This window comes from Suillus paluster, assembly GCF_016628075.1.
Source record: "Suillus paluster strain FC165 chromosome Unknown EDB91scaffold_141, whole genome shotgun sequence".
NCBI classification, from domain to species: domain Eukaryota; kingdom Fungi; phylum Basidiomycota; class Agaricomycetes; order Boletales; family Suillaceae; genus Suillus; species Suillus paluster.
In genome coordinates, this window is record NW_024537701.1 from 37,330 (window position 1) to 61,424 (window position 24,095).

The 24,095-nt window shown below is 47.7% G+C and overlaps 7 protein-coding genes across 7 annotated transcripts; 4 read left to right on the top strand and 3 right to left on the bottom strand.

The window, feature by feature from the left end:
* Positions 1 to 4,703: 4,703 nt before the first annotated feature.
* On the top strand, positions 4,704 to 5,189 carry EDB91DRAFT_1063090 (uncharacterized protein; the record flags this gene model as incomplete). Its single annotated transcript, XM_041314587.1, has 1 exon — positions 4,704 to 5,189. One exon carries the CDS (start codon positions 4,704 to 4,706, stop codon positions 5,187 to 5,189), a length of 486 nt encoding a protein of 161 aa, XP_041170238.1.
* Positions 5,190 to 6,031: 842 nt separating this feature from the next.
* Positions 6,032 to 7,130, bottom strand: EDB91DRAFT_1063102 (kinase-like domain-containing protein; the record flags this gene model as incomplete). The annotated part of the gene is made up of 3 exons (XM_041314589.1): positions 6,032 to 6,573; positions 6,631 to 6,962; positions 7,027 to 7,130. Coding segments are annotated over 3 exons (978 nt in total), but the record flags the coding sequence as incomplete, so codon positions are not given.
* A 1,108-nt stretch (positions 7,131 to 8,238) lies between these two features.
* EDB91DRAFT_1270288 (putative HSP 70) lies at positions 8,239 to 8,640 on the top strand (the record flags this gene model as incomplete). Its single annotated transcript, XM_041324563.1, has 1 exon — positions 8,239 to 8,640. A coding segment is annotated over exon 1 (333 nt), but the record flags the coding sequence as incomplete, so codon positions are not given.
* A 2,193-nt stretch (positions 8,641 to 10,833) lies between these two features.
* EDB91DRAFT_1063111 (uncharacterized protein) lies at positions 10,834 to 13,020 on the top strand (the record flags this gene model as incomplete). Its single annotated transcript, XM_041314591.1, has 6 exons — positions 10,834 to 10,997; positions 11,047 to 11,400; positions 11,455 to 11,651; positions 11,708 to 12,066; positions 12,138 to 12,835; positions 12,894 to 13,020. The coding sequence occupies 6 exons, from the start codon at positions 10,834 to 10,836 to the stop codon at positions 13,018 to 13,020; spliced, it is 1,899 nt and encodes a 632-aa protein (XP_041170241.1).
* Positions 13,021 to 15,974: 2,954 nt separating this feature from the next.
* Positions 15,975 to 17,524, bottom strand: EDB91DRAFT_154757 (major facilitator superfamily domain-containing protein). Its single transcript, XM_041326260.1, has 5 exons — positions 17,257 to 17,524; positions 17,055 to 17,205; positions 16,854 to 17,003; positions 16,574 to 16,792; positions 15,975 to 16,525 (listed from the first exon to the last, which is right to left on the bottom strand). Exons 1-5 carry the CDS (start codon positions 17,465 to 17,467, stop codon positions 16,180 to 16,182), a joined length of 1,077 nt encoding a protein of 358 aa, XP_041170242.1. The 5' UTR covers positions 17,468 to 17,524; the 3' UTR covers positions 15,975 to 16,179.
* A 937-nt stretch (positions 17,525 to 18,461) lies between these two features.
* EDB91DRAFT_1340133 (uncharacterized protein) lies at positions 18,462 to 20,048 on the top strand. Its single transcript, XM_041325703.1, has 7 exons — positions 18,462 to 18,732; positions 18,790 to 18,978; positions 19,035 to 19,230; positions 19,280 to 19,433; positions 19,485 to 19,647; positions 19,699 to 19,943; positions 19,998 to 20,048. Exons 1-6 carry the CDS (start codon positions 18,559 to 18,561, stop codon positions 19,714 to 19,716), a joined length of 894 nt encoding a protein of 297 aa, XP_041170243.1. The 5' UTR covers positions 18,462 to 18,558; the 3' UTR covers positions 19,717 to 19,943; positions 19,998 to 20,048.
* Positions 20,049 to 20,750: 702 nt separating this feature from the next.
* EDB91DRAFT_1063104 (caspase domain-containing protein) lies at positions 20,751 to 23,322 on the bottom strand (the record flags this gene model as incomplete). Its single annotated transcript, XM_041314590.1, has 17 exons — positions 20,751 to 20,875; positions 20,926 to 20,944; positions 21,000 to 21,080; positions 21,133 to 21,210; positions 21,264 to 21,277; positions 21,329 to 21,353; positions 21,465 to 21,509; positions 21,559 to 21,576; positions 21,629 to 21,675; positions 21,726 to 21,788; positions 21,844 to 21,990; positions 22,043 to 22,124; positions 22,178 to 22,528; positions 22,643 to 22,764; positions 22,994 to 23,043; positions 23,105 to 23,125; positions 23,183 to 23,322. The coding sequence occupies 17 exons, from the start codon at positions 23,320 to 23,322 to the stop codon at positions 20,751 to 20,753; spliced, it is 1,428 nt and encodes a 475-aa protein (XP_041170244.1).
* Positions 23,323 to 24,095: the final 773 nt, after the last annotated feature.

Genomic DNA, 24,095 nt, shown 5'->3' on the forward strand with positions numbered 1-24,095 from the left:
TCATCACTCACACGTGCGACCTTGTATATCAAGATGACCGGAACAAACAGGATTTGAGTAACGACTTTAAGGTATGTTGATCTCAATAAAAATCTAGTTCACAACTGACAGATTCCACTCCTTTCCCCACAATCCTTCTCAATGACATTCTTATTGACGGGATTTCGCGTTTGCGATACTCTCATGTCAATTTGACACTCTGCATTTGCGTTTGGTCCCTTGCAACAGAAGAGCCAAGGCTCAAGCTCGCGCATAGGACCTGGAGACTCCTCCAACCCACGGGGTAGGCGGTCGAGACATTCCATCTCTCCAAGTAGGAAAAGACACTCAGCCTCCCCTAACAAGAAGTCGGCTGCACCACGCAATGCTCGCGCTGCAGCAGTAGCCCGCTCGGGTTTTCAAGACAGTGCACACAGCCCTTGCTCCCCAGCAGTGTGCGCAGTCTGCCTGGGGAGGAACAGTCACAGCTTTATCAAATGCACGGCCGAACGCCTATGGGACAACGCCTTTCCAGCAGTTGCCACGCGCACCAACAAACAGTTGCTTCTTTGCAGCTCCAACAAGCCCTTCTGCGTCAACTGGCAATGCATCAACAGTTGCTCCAGTCACGCCCACATTGAGTGTCATATCTGCTCCGGCTGTCTCTCCACCGCTCATGGAGCTCAACACTGTCCTCGGACACAGGTGCTTACACCCAGTCACCCCTTATAATCCAGCAGAGTGGGAATCACAACTTTGCACTCATAACCTTCTCGTCAAATACCCATTCCGGTCTCAAGGTCTCCGATACAGTTTCAATCTCCATATTCCGCCCATACACACTATGCAAGTTCCCCCTAATAGCCCTTCACTCTTTGCCTTCCAAGACGCCTTTGAATCAATCCTTGCTCAAGAACTTACTACAGGGTGTTACATCGGCCCTTTCACTAATAATGAATTACTGTCCTTACTCGGCCCTTTCCAATCGTCCCCCATCTCCATCATACCCAAGTCGGGCAAACTGGGGAAATTCCGCGTCATACAAAACTTCTCCTTTCCACTCGTCACATCAACAGCTCACCCCAACCAATCCATCAACTCAAGCGTCAACTCAGACAACTTCCCTTGCACTTGGGGAACCTTTGAGACCATCTGCACCATCATCCACGGCTTACCACCGGGATCTCAGGCAGCCACCCACAACATTGCAGAAGCCTACCGCACCATTTCACTACACCACTCACAGTGGCCTGCAGCAGTGGTACAGCTTCCCAAAGGGGGCTTCTGCGCAGATACATGCGTCTCCTTTGGAATGGGACCATCTGCCGGCATATATGGCCACGTGGCTGACACTGGAGTCAACATCCTACGGGCAGAGGGTCTTGGACCCATTGCTAAGTGGGTCAATGATCACCTATTCTTCCACATGCATTGCGAGCACGTCAACTAGTACAACACTTTGCGAAAGTCCACACAATGCATGCTGGACCTCAACGGGCAGTTACAAAAAGGAGGGTGCCTCTTTCAAAGGTACGATTCACGACAACAAATCCTTCAATGTGTATACAGAGGACTGTAGTTTTCCTTTACGCAACCTCTCCCAATCCTCTTCGCACTCACCCATCGACTCACAATTCAGCTACAACTTTGCAGACATCAACCAGGTATCAAGTCCTTTGGGCCTCCCGTGGGAGCCCACCAAAGACACCATCTTCACCTTCTTGGTGTTATACCTGGGCCTTATGTGGAACCTGGCGAGGCTCACGGTCGAGTTATCACAAGCGAAAAAAGAGAAGTACCTTGCAGCCATTGTGGAGTGGCACTCGCGACCAACACATGTTCTCATGGACGTCCAGAAGCTGTATGGAAAACTACTACATGCCTGCTTGGTCTTACCAACAGGACACACTTACCTCACCTCTCTGGAGTCCATGCTCAGCATCTACCATAGCGGTCCTTTTGTGTCACATCACCCCGCCAAACACCTTGACAACGATCTTGATTGGTGGGAGAGCAGGCTCAAGAGATCTTTCATCAGGTGCACCATCTCCAGTCACCCGGCGATCATCGACTGCCAAGCCTTCTCAGATGCAAGCACGTCTGTCGGCATCACAATTACTATCAATGGGCATTGGCAGGCCTGGTCGCTTCGGCCAGGGTGGAGAACCCTCAATGGTAAACAAGATATTGGTTGGGCAGAGGCAGTCAGGTTTGAACTCCTCGTTCACGCCATCCTCAACAGCTACCACAATGATGGAGTACTCACTCATTTCCGCATTTTCAGCGACAACCAAGGGATCATCCACGGCTGGAGATCCAGTCGCAGCCGCAATCAAGCCACCAACCTGGTCTTCAAGCAGATTCATGAGTTGCTCGAGTCTCGCAAAAATACCGCCGTTTTTCACCTATCCTATATCCCCAGTGCAGCCAACCCAGCAGACAGGCCCTCCAGGGGACTGTTCCCCCCTAGGAATTTACTCTTACCACCCATTGCTCTCCCAGGAGACCTTCCAATGCTCCTTGTCGACGCAGATGAGTCAACCCAGCGCATCGACACCTGTGACGATGATCAGCATGCAGTGGACATTGAGTCAGCTGATGAAGCAGAAGCCTGGGACTGGGGAGAACAGCTCCTACACTACCAAGACACTTGGCGTGACTAACACCTCATGGTTCGCAACTCCAATACCACTTCCTGTCGCCCCCACCGGTCCCAGACCCCACCCATATCCCACCGCCTTGACCCTGCTATCCTCTCTCCTTCGTCCTCACTGCTTATCCCACAATAGACTTCACCTTTGGATCCCAGCAACGTCGCGATTGTGGCTTGACCCTTCTGGTTCTCCAGTGACCACATCAGACAGTGATTTAGATCGCATCATCGCAGTCATTAGTCACTCACATGCACCAAGCACAAGAGAAATGTATGGCTCAGGTCTACTCGTCTTTCATGTGTTCTGCAACGCCCGGAAAATCCCAGAGGAACAACGTTGCCCAGTGCTGTCTATTCTACTGCTTGCATTCATTGCCTCATGCGCGGGAGTGTATTCCGGAAGTAGTCTAGCCAACTACTTCTATGGAATTTGGGCTTGGCACCTACTGCACGGTCACCCATGGCTGGTACATCAAGCGGAGATTGCATTAGCCCTTGAAGGAGCCAAGCACTTTGCGCCACCGACCTTGAAAAGACCAAAACGGGCCGCCTTCACTATAGCCATTATCAGTACTATCCGCGAGGCTCTAGACCTGAAGAAGCCCTTGCATGCGGCTGTATACGCCTGTCTGACAACATCATTCTTCACTATCACTCAAACCGGCGAGTTCACCGTGTCGTCTCTGCAATACTTTCGTGAGAACCCCCATCTTCACGTGAAAGTGAGTGACGTGCACAGCGAGGAGGACAGGACTGGACTGAAGGTCACCGTTTTCCATTTGCCCCGCACCAAAACCTCTTTGGACGGAGCAGACATCTACTGGGTAGCACAATCAGGCCCAGCAGACCCCCATGCAGCAATGTTAAATCATCTCACTGTCAATAACCCCCCAGCTTCAGCTCACCTCTTCAGCTGGCGTCACCACAGAGGATTGAGACCGCTGACGCATGGAGAGTTTTTGAAATGCATTCAGACAACTAGTGAGTGCCTAGGTTTCGAAACCCTGAAAGGGCATGGAATTCACATTGGCGGGACCCTAGAGTATCTACTAAGAGGTGTACCCTTCGAAAATGTCAAAGCAATGGGACGTTGGAGTAGCGATGCATTCACACTGTACCTTTGACAGCACGCAGTAGTGTTAGCTCCCTATCTCCAGGACAAGCCCATACTGGAACCTTTCATGTGTTTAACTTTGCCATAGCAACATCATTTAGCCATTTGTAAGTGTTGCGCACCTCCTTTGTTATTCGGGACTCAAGCTCAAGCTAGATGCATCGTTCTTGCTCCTAACATTCTAGGGAATCTCAGCTCTCGCTTGCCCCCGCAAAGGCGTATTTTGGACGAAAGCCCAAGGGCTTTGCCCAAACAACATTCACTTACCTAGCGTAGTCTTTCAATCATTACCATTATCATCGCATCTATTTAGTCACATCGTAATCCCACGCCTTACACCCCCTCTGAATCCACACACCAAGTCAAGGACAAAGATATGGTGTGTGGGAATAGGCCTGACATGAGGGGGTGACCAAAATGAGTGAATTTCCGCTTTTGGAAGCCAAAATTGCGGTCATCACATGACCAAGCTATACACTATAGGTCTGCTACTTAGCATGTTATAATGCATCAAAAATCAGGCTAAGAAGCATAGATGATGCATCACCTGTGACTTGTAGTTAGCAGGCTTGATGCATCATAGCTACAGGGACTGGTGCAAATGAAGCTGTGAAATCAGCAGAACAAGCCACAAAATCATCAACGAGTGAATTGCAATGGGAAAAGGACATCATGAGAGCTGCATGGGCAAAGGGGATCAATGAAGCATGACTCGGAGCCGATGGTTTAAGCACAGAGCTCAAAATATTTTTAAAACAACATGCACCATGGCAGGACCCTTGGTCCTTCATTACGATTAGGGCACTGAACTGGTGTTACTGCAAACAGCAATCCGCCGTCTACATTCACGAATCCACGCAGCTGTGCTGCAAGCTACTACCCCTCTGTCCAGAGGGTACCTACTTTCGTAGTATCAGCGTAGACACTGCAATTGATTATGTGATCCACAATCTTCCAATGGATGCATCTGATGAAGGCATCCATCTCCAACCAGTCATACTCGAGCTCTGTCCTCTGGGCCATCAACACCGTCCAGGAGCACTCTACCCGCTTTTACAATCACTCCACACGCACTTTACACAATGTTGCACCATTGATGATCTAAATGAGAGCATGGGACTTGCTCATGAAGCCATTTCCCTGCTCTCCGAGGGACACCCTCAGCGTAGTAACTGCTTGAATGAGTTGGCCGTCTCACTCACCTACCGCTTCAGTCACCAAGGTACATTTCATGACCTTGACGAGGCTATCTCTGTATATGAACAGGTACTGCTTCTGCGCCCTGTTAGGCACGAATCTCATTGTTTCTCATTGAGCAACCTATCTACTGAACCTTCATGCGGAGATCGCATCCGCGCGCCCAACCTGGTTATAGCTCCGTCCTGGGGGGCATATGCATTTTCAATGAATGGAAAAGCTCCCTGTACTCTGTACTTTCCATGAAGGAGTTTTTCTGTGTGTCTCGATTGCATACACAGCCAGTGGATGTGTTGATTAGACGAAGTGGGGCGTTTTCCAGATGAGCATGGATGGCTGGTCGAACAGTATCTTCTAGTATTGCAGATTGACTAGGATAGTGCTGATGCAGCTCTGGAGAAAGAGTTAATCATCTTCAAGTTGGCGCGTGAGTTATTTGGGGCTTACTTTGCATTCATGCGACATGATCATTATCCAGCTTGGAGAGCATGATTTCGGAGGTTTGAAATGCATCATCATAGTGCTGGGCTCCATGAAGCGCTGCATGCTTCAGCTCATACCCAAGATAAGATGAAGGGTTGAGCTCAACGACCTGCGAATGGGCAGTCTCATCATAATGATTGTTAGTACAATATTACCGTACAACATACTTCAACTCTTTCTACACTGCTTCGTGTCAACTCAGATTGAAATGTCCATAGATGAGTTGTAATTACCTATGTATAATTTGACAGTGTGGGTCCTTCATTATGATAAAAAAGCGACTGGGTCTCTCATCCATATTAGACTTTCAACCACTCATGTTCCAAGAGATCTGCTGCACTTGCTCTATCTGATGGCTGTAATCTCAGCATCGACCACAAAAACGAAGTGCACATAGATAGTTTGTCATCGCTGACCACTTTGTAGGATTCAAGAGCCTTTTCCAAACCTTGGATCTCTTCAACTTGTATGCGAAGCTTGCCTACAATGAACATGAACATCAGTCAATGCCATCCGTCGCTGTTTCGACTCACCATCGTTATTGAAATACTCCCCAAAGGTCTTTCTGGTCCGAAAATAAGTGGTGTCAAACGCTTCTCCAGCCATTACAGGCATGTGCGCAAGATGGTATGCTTCTGCGGTCCATGTAGGCCCTCCTCGCAGTACAAAAAGCCAATGCCCAGTGAGAAATTCAAAGATCTACAGAGACACGGTTTGGTGTTAAACGAAGAAACAAACCTATAAAATGATCTTGCCAAGCATGCCAAATTCCAGATATCTGCGCTTGGACCCCACTCACATCCTAGGATGACCTCCGGCGCGCATAGAGCAAAAGGTTGAATGATATCAGGATGGAATCCATTTATAGAGATGGCTAAAACGCAGCGATAAGTTACGACCAGGATCACTATAATATTTGGGGACTCGCCAGTACCAAAGTCGGTCAACTTGACATTAAGTTTTGAGAACTGAATCAAGTTGAGCAGCTTGTCCGAGCTAAATACATGTATCGGACGAGACAGGATAGCATGACTGGGAGGTTTGGATGAGACCACTTGCATGGGAGTTATAGAGCGTGATTCTTCCCAGATTTTAATAGCAGTGTCCACATTATCAAGTTCAATGAGGATGTTGTCAGGCTTAAGATCTTTTCCGATGACACCTCAGTTCCAGCATGACTCAAACATTTTTGATAGCAGCGCACCGGTATGAACCACATGACATTCATGGTGTAGAAAATCTAAGGTGAGAAGCAGCTGTTTTGCCACAGCCTTGACCAACAGAACTGGGAGACCTCTGTCGACCTTCGGGAATATGCCCATAGCTTCATGCACCAAGCAGAGATGACGACCTTGGGTACTCGATACTTCAAAACTGTCTAGCAATGCGACGATATGGGCTTGCCTGGGATGTCTTGACTCCCCTGCCAAATCTCTTACAGATTGTAGGAAGCCAAGCTCATCAGAAAGCTGAAGTTGCGCTTGTGTCACGTGGGCTGTCAGTATCTTGACTGTGACATACTGACACTCGTGTTCTCTTTGATGTCAGGCACATAACACCTCATCACAACTAGCGAGGAGGAAGTATCGCATTTACTCACCCTCCATGCTTTGCCAGCCAAACGCTAGAGTGTTGGCCCCATCCAAGTTTCCAAACAATGGTATATGTTGAATTAAGTTTATTTCCCAGTGTCGCAGGATAGAATCTGACATTTCAATCCACAGGAAGATCAAGTGGCTCTTCAGGCCATTGCAATAGAATACTGGGATCATGTATGGTCCAGTGAGAAAAAACTTTGAAATTTGGCTTAAGTGCTTTGAATATGTCAGGATATCTGGAGAAATTCACAATTAGCTAACGTAAATTCTGTAAAGGGGATTCGTCAAAGATTGGTTGGAAAAACAATAATGGGAATCCAAAGTCATGTGACACACGGTTGGAATTCTGCATTGTGCTGCCACATGCACCTAACTTAGGGTTTGGCACATGAGTTGGATGCGCCGATAGGTTGTATTACTAGCATAGAGAATTGTTAGAATGTCAATAAAAATTATTGGCAGATCAAGCAGACTCCTCAGGTCTTGACAGCCATAAATGTGCTGCAATTGATATAAAATCATTATCTACCAGGTACCTAATCTGTGTGTCATGCTTTGTCCGAGGTGGAAGCACCAAAAAATAACAATGGTTGCGGGTGCATCCGAACCCAGGGAGGGAGCCTGCTCGGAAGTTTGAAATTTACAAAATTTACAAAATTTACTGTGTATTTCTCCTTCTTCCACACTTTACTCACTTTACCCAGCCAAAACCACACTTTACAGCACTTTACATTGACTTTACACGTCGTACATTTACACTCTACCTTACCCTCTTCTCTTGCTCTTCTCTCCCTCCGACTCATCCTGCACAGTTACCATAAATGGGTGGCTTAGGTATGTCAATCACATGATTCTACTTTCCTTCGCTCCAACTCTTCATGCACAGCGCCGCAGGTGGACAACAACAACACCTCCCATGGAGGAGAGGTATTTTCCTCAAACATTTTTTTGTGATTCTCACTCATAATTTACAGGGCCTCAGAACTTCATGTGGCACCAACAATGCTGCACTCGCACTCACACTTGCACTTGCACTTGCACTTGCACCACTCATCACACGCACCCAGCAGTGGCTCTGCCCTACTCGCCTCATGCTGCCAAGAACCAGGCTGCTATGAAGCCCCACAACAGGTAAATTTTTACCTCTTTTTTATTTCATTTCTTGTGCTAACTTTAATAGTGTCAAGCGTCTCATCGGCCATAAATTTGCCAGCGCTGAGGTCCAGTCGGACATCAAGCACTTCCCCTTCACCGTTTTCAACAACGACTCTCAGAGACAGGCTATGAAAGACACTGGTACTATCTCTGGAATGAATGTTCTCTGTATCATCAATGAGCCCACTGCTGCTGCCATTGCCTATGGTCTCGACAAGAAAGTCATTGATGAGCATAACATCCTCATTTTCGATCTTGGAGGAGGAACCTTTGATGTGTCCCTCTTGACCATTGAGGAGGGCATCTTCGAGGTGAACACCACTGCTGGTGACACTCACTTGGGTGGTGAGGACTTCAACAGCCGTCTCATCAACCACTTAGTGCAAGAATTCAAGTGCAAGCATGAGCTAGATCTCTCCTTCAACCTGCATGTGCTCCATCGTCTATCGACTTCTTGTGAGTGTCATATTCTTCATATCATTAAGCTCGTGTTTAATTTCAAACTGCTGGTGGTCAGGTGATGTCCGAATCTACCCCTTTCCACTCGCCCCCCTCTCAATCAACTTTCATTGTTGTCTACTACTATCACACCTCATAATGGGAATCCGCGGACTATGGGAGGTGCGCTAACATTTTCTTGCTTTAGGCTGAGGGTACTGATGTTCATCACAGCGAGTCGCTCTATCTGCTGAAAATTGAACCCTCAAGGAACTTGCAGTGTCAGAACTGAAGACCGAAGATGTTGAAGGCGACCGCAAGCTCCATTTATTCAAAGTTGGGATTGATGCTAGGTATGACGCCTCTCTTTTTTTGCATGTTCGTCGAACTCACTCATGCTGTTAGCCTGTGGATGCACAGCGTCTGCGCTGTTTTTCAAATCAACCATGCAGGAGCTGGAAAGTCGCCGGAGCTGCGGACACTATTCTTTCGACTGCAGACACTACTGAAGCTGCCGCTGCATGCGGTCTTCGTCTTCGATGGCCTCAAGCGCTTGCCAGACAAAGGTCGCAAGGTTAGAAGCAGCCCTCACTGGCTCACTCGCGACTTCCAGCGCATGCTGGAGTTATTCGGCTTTCCATGGACTGAAGTATGTTCTCTCCCCCTAACAGTGTTGCCGTCTCACCAGTTTCATACCAGGCCCCGAGAGAAGCTGAAGTGGAGCTGGCTGCCATGAATGTTCATGGCATCATCGATGCTGTGATCACCGAGGATAGCGATATCTTAATCTTCGGAGCTCCGTGCATCATTAGAAGGTATGCTGCCATTTTCCTGTTGATGTGCTGTGGTTGATTCTTGTTAGTGCGAAAAATGACAAAGACTATCTCAATGTCCAGGTGTTCACGGAGGATGGCCTTGAACACGGCTGCTCATTGACCCGAGGAGACAGGCTGCTAATCACCCTGCTCATAGGTGGTGATTATGACGGGGGGGGTGCCTGGCTGCGGGATTGAAATCGCGCACAAGGTGGTGCTGCACAGTAAAATTGGCTCAATGATGCTTGACACATTCCTGTCGATGACACTGGATGAATTCTCTGAGTGGGCCAAGGAGCTCGTTGAGGATCTACATGTCCTACTTTCTACTGATCCTTACAACTTCCTTGAGCACAGGCACAAGGCAGTTGCAGACCGCATTCCTCATGGTTTCCCTCAGCATGCAGTTGTCAGCAAGTACGTTTGTGCTCTCACATCTTTTTCGGCTGCTGGGAATGGCACAGTGGCACTGCCCTCGGACGTCTCATTCTACCAACCCAATCTCGCAAATCTCACAGACTTTTGCCATCAGCATTTGGGCTGGGAGGATGACGCAATCATTGAGAAGATGTATGGGGGTATATGGGAGGGCGCCTATCTGCGTGCCTTGTGCAAGGTAAGCAATGCTGTGCTTGTAGGCAGCTGCTAACTCGTATTTTAGTTGCCGCAGCGCTCAGCAGACCAGGCAAACCTTCAACCGAAGTTCAAAGTCATTTCTCAGATAACGCTTATGGCATTGAGGCATGACATCGAAGTTTTCAGCATTAGGGTTGATTGTCGGTGCTTGGGGCACAATACTCTGGGAGGCGCTACTCCTGGCCAGTTGTCTGCCATGTATGTTCTTGTTCCAAAGGTGATACTCCAGCACATGGTACCAGAAGCAGCAGATCAGTATATTAGTCTATAAATTGCCGTTAGCCACCAATTATTCATGTCATTTGTGCTCGCTCTCAGACAGGCTGAATGGTGTTAAATTTGAAATGACATTGAATATAATGTAGAGGCCCCTAACATGATCTCCGTCCCGAAAATTTGAACTAGTTTCGTACACTACAACACTTGCTTGGTTTGTGCTCCCAGAACATGACCCGGCTAAAGAAGGGTTCCGCTGAAGCCAAACAGCCGCTAGACACCATTCACAAGAAAGCTGCATGAAAGAAGAGATCAGCTCCCGAGAAGACGGCTTTGGCGGATGTACAGAGGTGTAAGGAACATGGTATCAAAACCCACCTTCAGGCAAGCAACACAAGGACGAACTATGCCGGGCATGTTCATTGTGGATGGGAATGGCTAGCAAGCCACTTTGAAAGTTCTGTTGTCAGCAAGACTCAGAGGGATGACATCTTCGAAGGCTCACTCCTTCCGCTGCTCACAACTGCTGAAATACATGCCAATAATGACATGTATGAGGACCCTGCATTCAAAGATGCATTTGAGGACATACCGAACAGATGCTCCAACAAAGCGCTGGCACTCTACATGTCCCTGAAAGGATTCCACAAGAATCTGAGTAAAACTACCATCGAGAGTATCCGTTCGGCATTTAAGAAGATGTGGGAGCTATCGTCAGTATCATTGTGGATTAGAGCACACGAGCACTGACCTATATTTCAGCAATGGTGACACCTATCGTGGCAAATGGCACTTCGACAAGGCGAAACAGCGCTGGGAAGGAAACCCCACTGATTCTGCAGACGTCTATGATGTGCTGTCGTCCATCAAGCATAAGGCAAGCGCAGAGGGTGGAGATCGGACTCACTCGATGGCGATGATGAAGGACTACATGGATTGGGCATTTCAATGGCACCAGGCTGCATGTTCACTAGACATTGCACTGCAGATGATCCAGAAGGTAATGAACGGCGCTCGGCCTTCAGACATCTGTCTGGACTTAGAAATGAGGACGAAACTCACCCGCCATCTCAAGCAAATCGCGTTCGCGTTGAACGGATGGACATTATGGACGAGGTGCAATCCTGGTCATTTGCAGCACTTGTGCGATCTGATTTTATATATCTGTAGGTGTTTTGAGCTCGTCAAATTGCAAAGAAAGGACATCTCACTTGATACTACCGTTTTGGACGGTGTGCTCAAGACATACCTTGCAAATGAGACGCTAACATTGAGTGAACGCACCTCAAATTTCGAGATATTTCTTGCGAACCGGAAAGGATGGCAAAAGAAGGTAGACAAAGGCCAATGGGAAGCAGATTTGAGATGTGAGTTGCTTGTATTAAATTGCAGCTGATAGCGCATGACTGAATGACCTTACCAGCAAACCACTACAAGATTTATCCACGCCCTGATGCACCGGCCTGCAATAGTTTCTTCTGGACGATGATTTGGATCAAGTGGCTCAAAACATTTCATTATGGGCGCACCCTCCAGCCAAATGACTTCCTCTTCCCTGCTATGAGCGCAAATGGTGTTGTGCACCCTGGACAGCCAATATCTCACGATACTGTACAAAAATGGATCAATGAGTCTACCACTGGCGTTGGCATCCGTGGTAACTTCTCGACTCACTGTTTTCGTCAGGGAGGTGCACAATATTGGTTTATGTTTGCTCCCGTAGGTCAACGATGGACGCTTGCAAAGGTTCATTGGTGGGGTGGATGGGCTGATGGCGAGCATGTATGTTTCCTGTCCTCATAATTGTCACTTGACTGACAGTTTTTTTCTCTCTTGATGTGTCTATTTTTCAGTGCGATATGCTCGTTCGATACCTTCTCGACGAACTACATACATATGAGACTGACTACAGCAATGTCCTTGCCCCCATCTCCTGTAGCACTGATGCCTCCCTTGCTGGTGAACATGCACTTACCAGACCAGCTTCCACAGAGGAGCTTCACATGGTGCATGCATCTGTTGCAGCAGATGTCAACGGCCTGCGCAATGATATGCACTCCCTAACAAGTGTTGTCATGCAGGCTGCCTGCAGCACAGCTATTGCCCTCCAACACCTTGATTCCAGCTACCGCTTCACCAACGTCCCTGAGTGTGTCTCCCGCACAACAACTCCTCTACCTCCACCTGTTGACACAGCCAAACAGCCACTCTCGCGCAGCCTTGTTGTCAGCCCAATGCCTGCTGCAGCCCTGTCCACCTCCAGCACATCACGACGGCCCCAAGTCCCTGCCACAACATCCATTTCGTGGCAGAAACTCCCTACACCTGGCCTCGTGATCCCTTGGGTCCCAGTCGCTCGTCCCAATGGCACTTCCAGCCCGAAGAACAAATCCTGGAAGGAGATTGTCGAGCACTGGTTAGTTGGGGATCGGGACCAAGGACTCACAACACCGTTGAAAGATTGGCTGAGGGAATGGTACCAAGGCGCTAATAGACGGTTCATGTCGAAGTACCATCAAAGGGTGACCATCATGCTAGAATTTATCAATCAGTAAGTCCCTGCTGTTATCTGCCGTTCCAGTACTACTCACCTTCTGTTCCGGCTCCAGGTATGAGTCAAACAAGGCGCGCTTCCTCGCAGCCTATCCAGAGGCCAAGCTTGGGCACACCCAGCTCCTGAAGGCTGTGAATAAGGCATGCACTGCTCGAGGGGACCGCATCTCTTGCAATAAATAATTCAGCTGACTCCTTTGCACCTACCTAGTAGCATATTTACTCACCACTCGCTGTCGTCAATAATGTCCCGCTACTGTATCACTCGCTGTCGTCATCATTGTTCTAATTCAATGCGCTCCGTGTTTCAATGATTTAGAACTCATGCCATCACACGAATCTGGTCATGTGCCAGCGCGGTCAGTGAATCCTGTCTCGAAAAGGTAATTGATTGATGTCACGTGCCCTCGCGTGGCATTTTGGCTGAGCGCCACCATAAATTTCTCGACATAAGTTCTTCATAACACATAGGAGATAATACAGAGTTCTCTCTGGTGCGATAGGAATGAAAGTAAAATACGTTAATGCTGAGCCACAGTCACGGTTCGAACCAAACCATCATCATCACAGCCACTATCATCAACTTTTTTTGACGTCCAGTATGATCATCGAGCTTCTTTTTGTTCAACATGCGGAACCGGTCATGAAATTTACATCATACGTCTCGATGGATCATGCGATATGGCTCGCTGTGATGCATGGTGCATCTCGACGTCGCCCACCCTAGCTAGCCCATTTTGATTTCTCCAATCGTAATATTCTTTTTGTTCAACGCTCAACAGAATCAAATCTGTAGATCATCAGCATCATCAGCAAACCGGTGAGCCACCGATATTCCCATATTTTGTATGCCGAAATGCTCTTTCCTATACATGACGTTATAAAACAATATAAAGCAATATAAAGTGATGTAGAGCAATATCTGAGTCTGAACTGAGCGTGAATTGGCGTGATTACATTGCTTTAGATTGCTATATATTACTTTGTATCGTAATTTACAGGAAAGAAGCATTGGGCTTGGAAAATACTACAAAATCTACTAATATCTGAGTCTCACCGGTTTACTGATGTCATTACTACCATCATGCATCAAGTTTCGATGTCGCACACATGATCGCCTACCGTGATTGCTCCAACGAGTGAGTCAATTGTTTCTCACTATGATTCAGACATCAGACATCAATCTCCCAAATTACACCGTTCATTTTTGCATGCATTGCTCAATGAATTCAGCAAGAACAGAGACTGATTGATTCTGCGCTCAGCGGAACATGAGGAAAAAATCTCGCAGAAGAATTCTGCCCATGCAGCAAGTTGGTGGTATGCCTGGACGGATGATTATTTCGTTACTACGGGTCATGGCTAGCAGATCAATGTCTAGTAAGGTGGGCGTCATCGGAACACCACTCATGCGGAGGGTCTAGAGCGCTAGGCCTTCCAAATGGAACCTTCTTCATTACAAGGCGCTGGTCTCGACTCGTTGAATGGGGCGCAGTCTATGAAGGTTCCCGGATTCCTGTACGCTTATTTTGAGCTCTTTCAAGCCGCTCAGCAATTTCTTCCTCTTTGACCCTCGCGTCTTCTAGTGTTCCCTGTAGTTCCCCCGTCGGACCTGCATCTGAAAACGCATGGCGACATGTATGTCAAATATCGCTTTTGCCATATTCCTCAGACCACTCTACCTCCCTGTGTCCTCCACATCATCTCATTCATCATTGAAGGCAAAGCCAACCTCACAAGGATACATTTGAGCTAACTCAAAGCTAATTCATACTCGTCTGATGGTGGCGTCGTGTCCCAAAGTGACCTGATAACTGAATATTTGAATATGGACGAAATATGCCGTCGGCGTCAATGCTCCATGGCGGGTTGTTCAATTCAACGCGACGGGTGACATTCAAACTCTAAGGGTACAGCCTTTGCCTCAAATTGCCGTGCCTTGTTTTATCGCAGATGATGGCTTCTGGGAGCCAGAGATGTGAGCACTATTACGCGCTCACTCCCCAGAAGAACAGGACATAGTTTCTCACCTCGTTTTCAGACACCTAATTATACTGGGCGCCATTACAAACGTGCACCGACGATGGCCCATCAGAAGTAACATCGCTTCGTACTCACGCTCGAATCCGAACACGGAGTGCTCGTCGTCTGAATCGCATTTTTTTTCAAGGCACGACATTGGACTCCTGCATTGCATGCACGAAACGGGCGACGCTTGTACAATCGTCTTTGGTTGTTGTAACATTATCGCATTGTCTGATATGATATGATTTATCGGTCACACCTTGACATGGTCTGTCGTTGATGCAAACACGCCTGAGTCACTCCGTGATCGCGTCTTTCCATGCGCCTTGCTGCAAGCTGTCCCCAGTTGAATCACTACACATAATAACAGCATCTAGCGGGCGGGCGGCCAGACTCGACTCACAATGCATCCCAATCCCCCTTCATTCCGTCCTTCTCCTTCTCCCATTCTGTCTTCTGCGTCTGTTCTACTGACGTCTTCATGAATACCATCCTCTATCTTCGTAGCCCACCAACCACCCCAGCTTTCTGGCATCTATGGAAGAGGTTACTCTACCCGCTTTTGAAAAGCTTGTCTCAGGCTCTTGTATATTTCCCTACGTCATATTCGCCTTCGCCATATCCCCGCGCATGAAGAGCTGTCCGTGCGACTGTGATGCTGGCCATTATGTACGTGCTATACAATGTTATATATGTCGTTCTAATTTGTCCACTGGTCCACTGATGGCCAAGCAAGCAAATCAAATCAACTTAGATTTAATAACGACTCGGACACTGACCGCGATTCACGGCTGTTCATAACGCTTTCTCCTTTTCTACTTGTGCCTGTTTCATCACTTCGAATCTCGACGACCGGTTTTAATACGATCGCGACCGCATACGACGTTTTTGAAGATCGTTTATTCATATCACGTACGACAGAGATAATTACCTCCTCTCACGACCAACTGACACTACATACTCGGACCCGCTCTCCATCACGCTTCGCAACTCCCGCCCTAGTTTTTCCTCTGCAAACGAGGCAAAAAGACGGTCAACGTAGTCTACTCCGATATGTTTTACACCATACAAATCAAACGCGAACGGATTGATTGTATGCAATGTGCGTGAACCAGTCTGCCGGTCTACCCATGGCCAGATGTGTAGTGTATGGGAAAAAACTGTATGAAGTCTGCTATGCTCTAATCGTACCCCAAAAGTCGAATGAAAAACGCATCTACCTTGCAAGTCGTCAACAAAAACGGTCGTCAAAAGGAACAGTCGTCAAAAGAAATAGAAACTACACAAGTAAATCCGCCAGGTCAGCTTTGTCGCTCGCTATACCATATTTTTCACCTCTACATCGTTCAGCTTTTCGTCAAAGTGTGTGCTGTGTTGAGCAGCATGTACGGGGTCGCTGCGTTTTGGTTGGGCCATGTGATCCGTACTGCGGTCGTAGAAGATTGATACTGAAATGATTTCAAGAGCGACAAGTCCAACGAGGAACCAAAAGGCCGCGGATCGACCGCTGTACTCAAGTGAACCTCCACAGGTGGCTTCCACGGATGTCTCTATTGAGCTGACAGCAGCGAGGCCAATAGCTGATCCAAATTGAAGCGCGCCATTAAAGATGGCACCAACTGTGCCGGCCATGGATGAAGGTGCAGCTTGAAAAATAGCAATGCTGTGAAGCACTTAAAATGCGTTCATAAAGGCATGATTTAGAACTTACTTCGTATGTGTATAGGCCAGCATAGCCCCTCCGCTTCCTAGAGTAAAAGCTGGGAAGATATATGGCCAATAATCCTGGGGGTTCCCTCCACCGAGTGCCAGCAATACCGTCGCAACCATGCACAAGGACAGACCAGTGAGAATGATCCATTTCGGACTGAAAATGCGAGAAAGTGGTCCGGTGAAACTCATAGTGAGGGCTATGATACCGATCGGGAACCTGGTGAGCAAAAAATTACGTATCAATGATGGGCAACATGGAGTGACAGCGAGGACCCTACATGTGTACAGCCGATGATATCACCGACCAGTGAAACACATTTTGCCATAGGGTAGTAAAAATCGTGAACACCGTGCTCCACCAAAAGAATGGCAAGAGTGCGACGGCGAAAAGAACGGAGAAATTGTGGTAAAACCATGTCCGGAGTGGTCTGGTCTAAGGTGAGCCATGATTGGTGATTGGTGCATCCCCGATAACGTACATTGCAGCTTTTTCCACTGGCATAAGTGTTTCCCAGTAAAAAAACCCAACCCCCATTGAAAGCGAGATAATGAGTGGGACCAACACTATTGCGGATGCCCAACCATCTGTGGAGCCGGATGTCACAGCGAAGATGAATAAGGTCAAGGCAACTACCACAGCTCGTGAGCGATGCGAAGTAGAGTATGCTGGAACATTCATACCGGTTAAAATGCTTACACCGACTAAATCAAGAGATTTCCATTTCGCTTCTGTAGGCTCAAGGGTGTCTGTAGTCTCTGCAATTTGTGGCGGTATGATGAAGACGCATCCCAGAGCTACCGACACAGTATCGTGGATGTCGCGCCTAAGCATCATGCCATTGGAAGGGTCGTCTACAAGCCTTTCCATGTTTTGAATAGTTTCTTCGGACATTCCTGATTAATGCCGAATGATATTCCACGTTGCAGCCGCGGTATGTGCCTGCATAATCCAACTTGAGGTCAGAATTGATGATAACCTAGCAGAGAAATCCTTGCCCGCAGCCCGGTCCATGGTGAAAACCCCGACAGCCCGTTTCAGGATGTGCGCTCCTATCAAGGTTACAAAACCCTGATCGACACCGGCGGGAACGTGTGGTCCATCCCAGACACCTGAAACAACGCATCTATAACCGTCCCGTCGATTAACCTGTTGGAAGTTAACGCCAAAGCTGCTTTCTAACTGGTAGGACGTACATCGGTCCTAAATCTGCTACTCCGTTCCGGACTGGCACTTACAAGGCCGCCATAGGTGTCGTCAATGGTCGGCGTGGCCTGACTAGAAATCAAGTCTGATGATTGGTGGGTTCCGGCTGTGACTACCAGTGAAAATTTGCGTTAGTGTCCGTGGCAGACATCTCGAAGTTCTAACTTACATGGCCAGAGCAGATACATGAACCAAGTCCTCGCGAGATTGACTTGCTCGTGGATCTCAGGACATGCGCAAATAGCACAGGCAGTATGACGCTCGGTGTTTCGCCACCGGTCCCGTGAGCGTTCCTCAGCATCGCGTCTAGAACCCTGGATGCGTCAACGTCGTGTACGCTTGGTGGAGTTGCGATCCATTCGTCGCTTGCTGCTCTATTGTTTGTCGAGCTTGTCCCACGTAAGTCACAGTGGATACGGCAGCGTTTTGCATGTTGAAGTACACGTTCTCATTGAAGCTGATGATGGATTCAGGTTCGCTGGTAGTCTCGCTCAAGTCGCTTAAGTCGCTGGTGTCACTCGTATTTCGCATTTCGTGAATGAGATCTGAGACATGTTAGAAAAGTTAGAACAATATTGGTAGTTAGATGTACTCGGGAAGTGCCGCCTGCGTCGGCAGAAACCTTGCTTGACCAATTAACATGACTGGTAACAGGAAAGAAAAAAGTTCATTTGCTGTTTGGAGTGAAGTAACTTGATCCTCAACTCACGCATGAGCACTTGAGCCACAATTAACCCTAACAATCTGTGTCTCTTGCATCTGTCGGTGTATCGCACATCATGCCTCCCATTTCCAAACGACGAAAGCTTTCAGACCTAACTGCAGGAGATACAAACGAATTGCTTCATAAGCTCCAGGAATTTCGTTCCAACCTTGATGAAGGAGACAAGGATTTGTCTGCTGGTCTGATCGATAAACTCCAAGAACTGCGTGACAAATTGGAAGACGTTAAGGTTGATGAAGGTTGAATGACGCTGAATTGTTCACAGAGCTGATCAGCCTCTCCTTAGCACACTTACTTCTCTAAGGTGGATCCAATAACGCTCGTTTCATTGAGGATATCGTCTGGTCCACTTTTTCTGATCAGCGACAAGAGGCAAGAAGTCGAAAACCTTGGATTGGCCGAAATATCAGGGTGTCTTCCGATTGATACTGCACGATTTCTGATAAGTTTAGTGCGCGGCCACGTCGCAACGGTGGTATGTTACGGTGGTTGATTTCCATGATCGACTGTATATTCATTTAAACTCCAAAGACGAAAGCTGGATGTCGCATCTTGACCAACATACTCTTGTTGAGAGTTGTATCGGTCATGTGTGCGGGTGACACGACGGTGAACATAATTCCAGAATTCCCTATCCCTAGAACGATCTTCAACCGAGACTCTGGCAAATGTTCGTTTAGTGGCGTCGTCGACTTCCTGGTGACTAAACTCCCCGCTCGGTACACCGGTTAGTTATTTTCTGTCGCGTGCTAGAATGACTTTGAACTATTCTTTAGAATACCTCCTGGGCGATCCGACCACAGCACTGGCGAATCCCGGAAACATCAAGGGACCAATGACGTCCAACATCTTCGAAGCCCAGCGCGATAACGTTCGGGCCGCTCTGTCTCAGGCTGCAATTGCTGCGGCTTCGTATTGCCAATTTCAGGGGTCAGCTCTTTGTCGTTCTATGTTCCGTGACGTAGTCTAACTTTATGATAGCTTATCTGTCATCAGGGGTGTTGTCACCAGCGGAGAACAGTGGATATTCTTTGTGTACGAAAGACACACAGATGGTACTGGGCTAGTCCTATCTTCTCCTGAATACACTCTGGGACGGGATCTCGAAGGTCTAGCCTTGGTTCTTGGCCTCTTGCGGGATTCGGTGCGACTGAATTCTCGTATCTCATTTTTGCATCCTCACTGTTTCGAATAGATTGATAACTGCAACTAGCTCCAACCATACATTCTTCACTACTATGTGACGGATATATGGTCCTACAGCACAGTTCTCCTCGATAAGCTCCATGTAGAGAATTTGTATTTGTATTGTTGGATGTTCAACATCGACTCTGTATTCCTTTTCCTCGTTTGTTATCACGGACTCTATACTGTACTGTACTATATAATCTCGTTGCGTCGCATTATTTGTACCTCAGCGGTTCTGTCTACAACGGTGAGGTACAGTTCATGTTCTTTGCACGCTGTCTCTCACTTACATTGTTTCGTCTTCAGACTCGTCTCTTAGGTACTATTAATGTCATAGTGGTTCTGTCTACAACGCTGACTCGGAGACTCGTCTCTTAGTTTCTACTTTCTATATATGATGGTGAGTGGCGGTTTACATGCCTCAAAACGTCCCGTCCCAGCGCTAGCCTAGTGGATGTGGGGATCACTGGGGGACGTATGCACTCCTGCAAACATCGACAAAAGAAAGATAGAAGATCGTGCTGGATCGTGACATCATTGTACAACTCAAAGACGTGGCAAAACATGATGGACGGAATCAAGGTCCTAGAAATATTGTAGCTGTATGTATCTTTTTTTCATTTTTAAGCAGTAGTCAGTTGTACCTTGACTATACTTATATCCATGTGCAGATACAATTTCCTTCCAAATAGTTGTTAGCGACCAACTAGCTATAATTGGAGAGCAGTAGGATCTGAGATCTGCCAGTGACAGCTTGTTTGATTGCTGGAAATACTGTAGACGCGAGAGAGCCAAGCAAAAACGATATTGATATTCAAGGTGGAACATAGAGGAAAGTCCAAAGTAGACCCGACTCCATTTTGTGCATTTTCACTGCTAGAAGTTAGACATACACTTGTTAACGAGAGACCAAGGCTGATACATATGTAGTATTACACCAATAAATTAGTCAATATCATATAAATTGTAAACGAATATCGCAGCACAACGTCCAACGCTAGATGATGAAGCGTAGATTAGTATCCTGTTGAAAAGCGGTGTTAACTTAAATCCATTACACTACAAACCGCAAGTGCTTACGATCGGATGCGAGCTCGACAGTTGTGGTTTCTGTTTATAGTCCTGTTTCAGAATGTCCCTAACAGACTTAAGCAGTTCTTGATAGCTTTGTACTGGCTTCCTTGCTGTTCGCCAAGTCAGTCTCACGCAGCGAGAAGCAGAACTCCAAACCAACCTAGAGACGTAACAAAGGCCTGTCATTGGCGATGCATGTCAGCTCAGACAATATTGAAAGAGAAAATTACTCACGTAGCTCATAGCCCCAACGGCTATACCACTCTGTGTCGTATCAGCACTTGTTTGATCATCGCGACAGCTAGCGAATGATATCTAGACAGTGGCAGAAGTACGGCACGATTCATAACGTCAGGCGGTCACTTACAACGTCGGCACTTGTGGCCTTCTGTGCTTGAGCCTGAGGAGTTACGGGACTTCCCTTGAGGCGTCCATTAGGATGGTACTGCAAGACAATTAGTCCTCCTGCTGGCTGAAGAAGTCCGGTATCGTGCTCACAACGTATGGCAAATCTGGCAGTGGGCGGTCAGTCAGCTTTTATCATTACGGAACGATGTGCTTACCCAGTGCAGTTCCTGAGTGACAAGACTAAGGGAACTGATTAGGTTTGTCTGATGCCCGCTGTGCCAAGGAAAGCTTACATCAAAGATAGCCTAAATAGACGGAGTTCCATTAAGCCGAACAGGGAAGTACCATAACGTTCAGACTTACGGTCAGACGACAGCCAGTTGGCAACGATTTCACCTGTGAAACATCGTATCAGTGTATTTCTCCCATCGCGCAGCAAGCGTACCATAATGCGGTGCATTTCCTGCATCGGAATAATGAGCATTAACGGCAGATTAACAATGGGAAGGGCTCACGTCATCAACAATTATTCCGGCCTTCTTGTAGTCGACAGGGTATATCACTGCACGAGGAAATCTGATGGTGTTCTGAGCAGAAGGGAATGTTTCTTACCTTCATCAAGTCCATCAACTTCATCCCCATCTTGATCTGGAACCTGTCCCCCGTGGCCCGAGTCTAAACGACAATGAGTACATTCAAATACACCCGCAAGTTGGGGAAAATATCGTACAGTGGAAAAATAGCGCATCATGGGGCTGGGCGTCCTTCACAAGCCAACGCATTGCATCCAGAATGTTTCGCCTTGTTGGAATCTGCCTCGAAGTGGTGGCATCATCGACCAACGTCACAATATCGCCCTCTTTGTAGTTCCACTTGGCTAGAGTACGAGTATAAGTAAACGACGCCGAATTGGACAAAGAGCAACAGACATGTCAAAAACCGCTTCACATTGCGTACATCGTTGATGCACCCTCGAAGCTCTTTTCGTTGGCCTTTGTAATTGATTCCAATCTGAAAAAGACGCTCGACTCAAGTTTTCAATTGGTCTCAATTTCTTTACTCACACAGAGCGCTTTCTTCCGCCCGGTGCACTTTGAATATTGGAAATGAACGTGACCATTATGGTGCACAACCTGTTGGTGAAGATGTGGCTGCACCTGCTGCTGAGGAGGAACGATAGGCCTATGTGCGCTGCTTGCCGAGTTTACGCGCGATCGGTGACCATTACCGTGAGGCGTCGGCGGACGTAGATGTTGTGTAGAACGTGAGTGCTGCACGTTGTGGGAACTGCTTGTGCGCTGAGGTGGGTGGGACGGAGGCTGAGCGGTTGGTGCGAAACCGAGCTGCTGCTGCGAGGCGGTGCGGCGAATGGTTTGAGGTACGGCAGAAGTCGAATGAGAATGGTGATGATGCCCCTGTCTGTGAGACTGAACTTGAGTGTGGGTCTGACCATGACCATGACCATGATTATTCCTGAATGACTGCCGAGCGCCGGATGGAAGGCCAGGGTCTGAAACAAATTGTGGAACAGGCATGGGCGGAGGACGTGGTGGAGGACGAGAAGGCTGAGACATTAGAGGGTGAGGTGGGAGTAGAGACATGTAGGGAGATGGGGGAGGCCGCGTTGCATGGGGAATTGGTGGGGGAAGCGCTCGTGTATGAGAGGGAAAGACTTGATGGAGGTTCTCATGTGAACGCATGCGGCTATAAGAAAGCAAAGTAATGAAGCGGCAATGAATTCTAGATGGACGTGGAATCTGATGAAGCTTACCGAGGACTGGGGGAAAATTCATTGTGAAGTTGTCAATATGTTCATTGGAGAGAAACTGAAAGAAAGTATATTCACTTTGGCGTCGCTGATCGGGAAGCATTTGGCAGACCGAGCGGTACAAATGGCCTGGGGAATGGATCATGGGATCGATGTAGTTCACTGTGATATGGTCATTCCTTGATCAGTAAAGACTTGCTGTATCATGTAGATGATTGCGTACCTCGCTGGCGGAATCCCAGGGCTACATCATAATCACATTTAGCTGTTTCGAACAAGGGAGAACAAACTTATGACTCACGACGGCATTGGAAACCTAGGATTTGGAGAACGGCTTCGATCTTGGGCGGCTTCGTTGCCGCGTAGATCCCACATCATGGTGTTGACTTGGGTATACGATTTGAAGCGCGGGAACAACAAGAACGCAGGACAGCCTGGCATTGCGAAGATGGTGAGCACATTGCAGCGAGAGGCTTATATAGCCCGAAACGAATGTTCGGGTGACTTACGGTGAGCAGGAAAGCCCAAGAAGACCTGGAGAGGGAGGTCTGAGTTAGAAAGCGCTGAAAAAAGTGCATCTCAGAGAACATGGCTTTATTTGAAGTGACTGGGGCAGCTGCTCTCAGGTTCCTAGAGCCGAAGGAAATCCATATTTGGAAAGTCGTCCAAGCTTGATCTATAACGGAGGCGCGCTACCGTTCGGAGGCCGAAAGAACCGTGCTACTCCCGCCAGGCTCTATAGGACGCGAATCCTAAGTAAGTAGTTGCATTAGTATTATTGTGACGCATGTCGCGACACCCGACACAGGAGTGATGCCGCCACACCTAATTGTGAACTAGTCTCACCGTACAGCACCGCCAAGGAATGTTGGATGATTAAGAGCTGTCCTATGTCATCAGATATGCTGACTAGATCTGACATATTGTCAGGAAGCGGGCTGCATATATATGTCATGAGATCAAACATGAAACTGACGCATTAGAGTCAAGCTGATTAATGATGCGTTGAGTGGGAAGTGCACAACACGTGACCGTCTTCCAGTACGTACCCACAGCCTCCACTGCTCACACACTGAGTACTGAGCGCTGAGCACTGGGCCTGCCTGGCCATGCCCGCAGACATAATATTATCAATGGTAGAGCGCTCAAAAACAAACACACATATATACGATCCATCACCTAGGGTCAGAAATACCACTTTGAATTTTGATTCG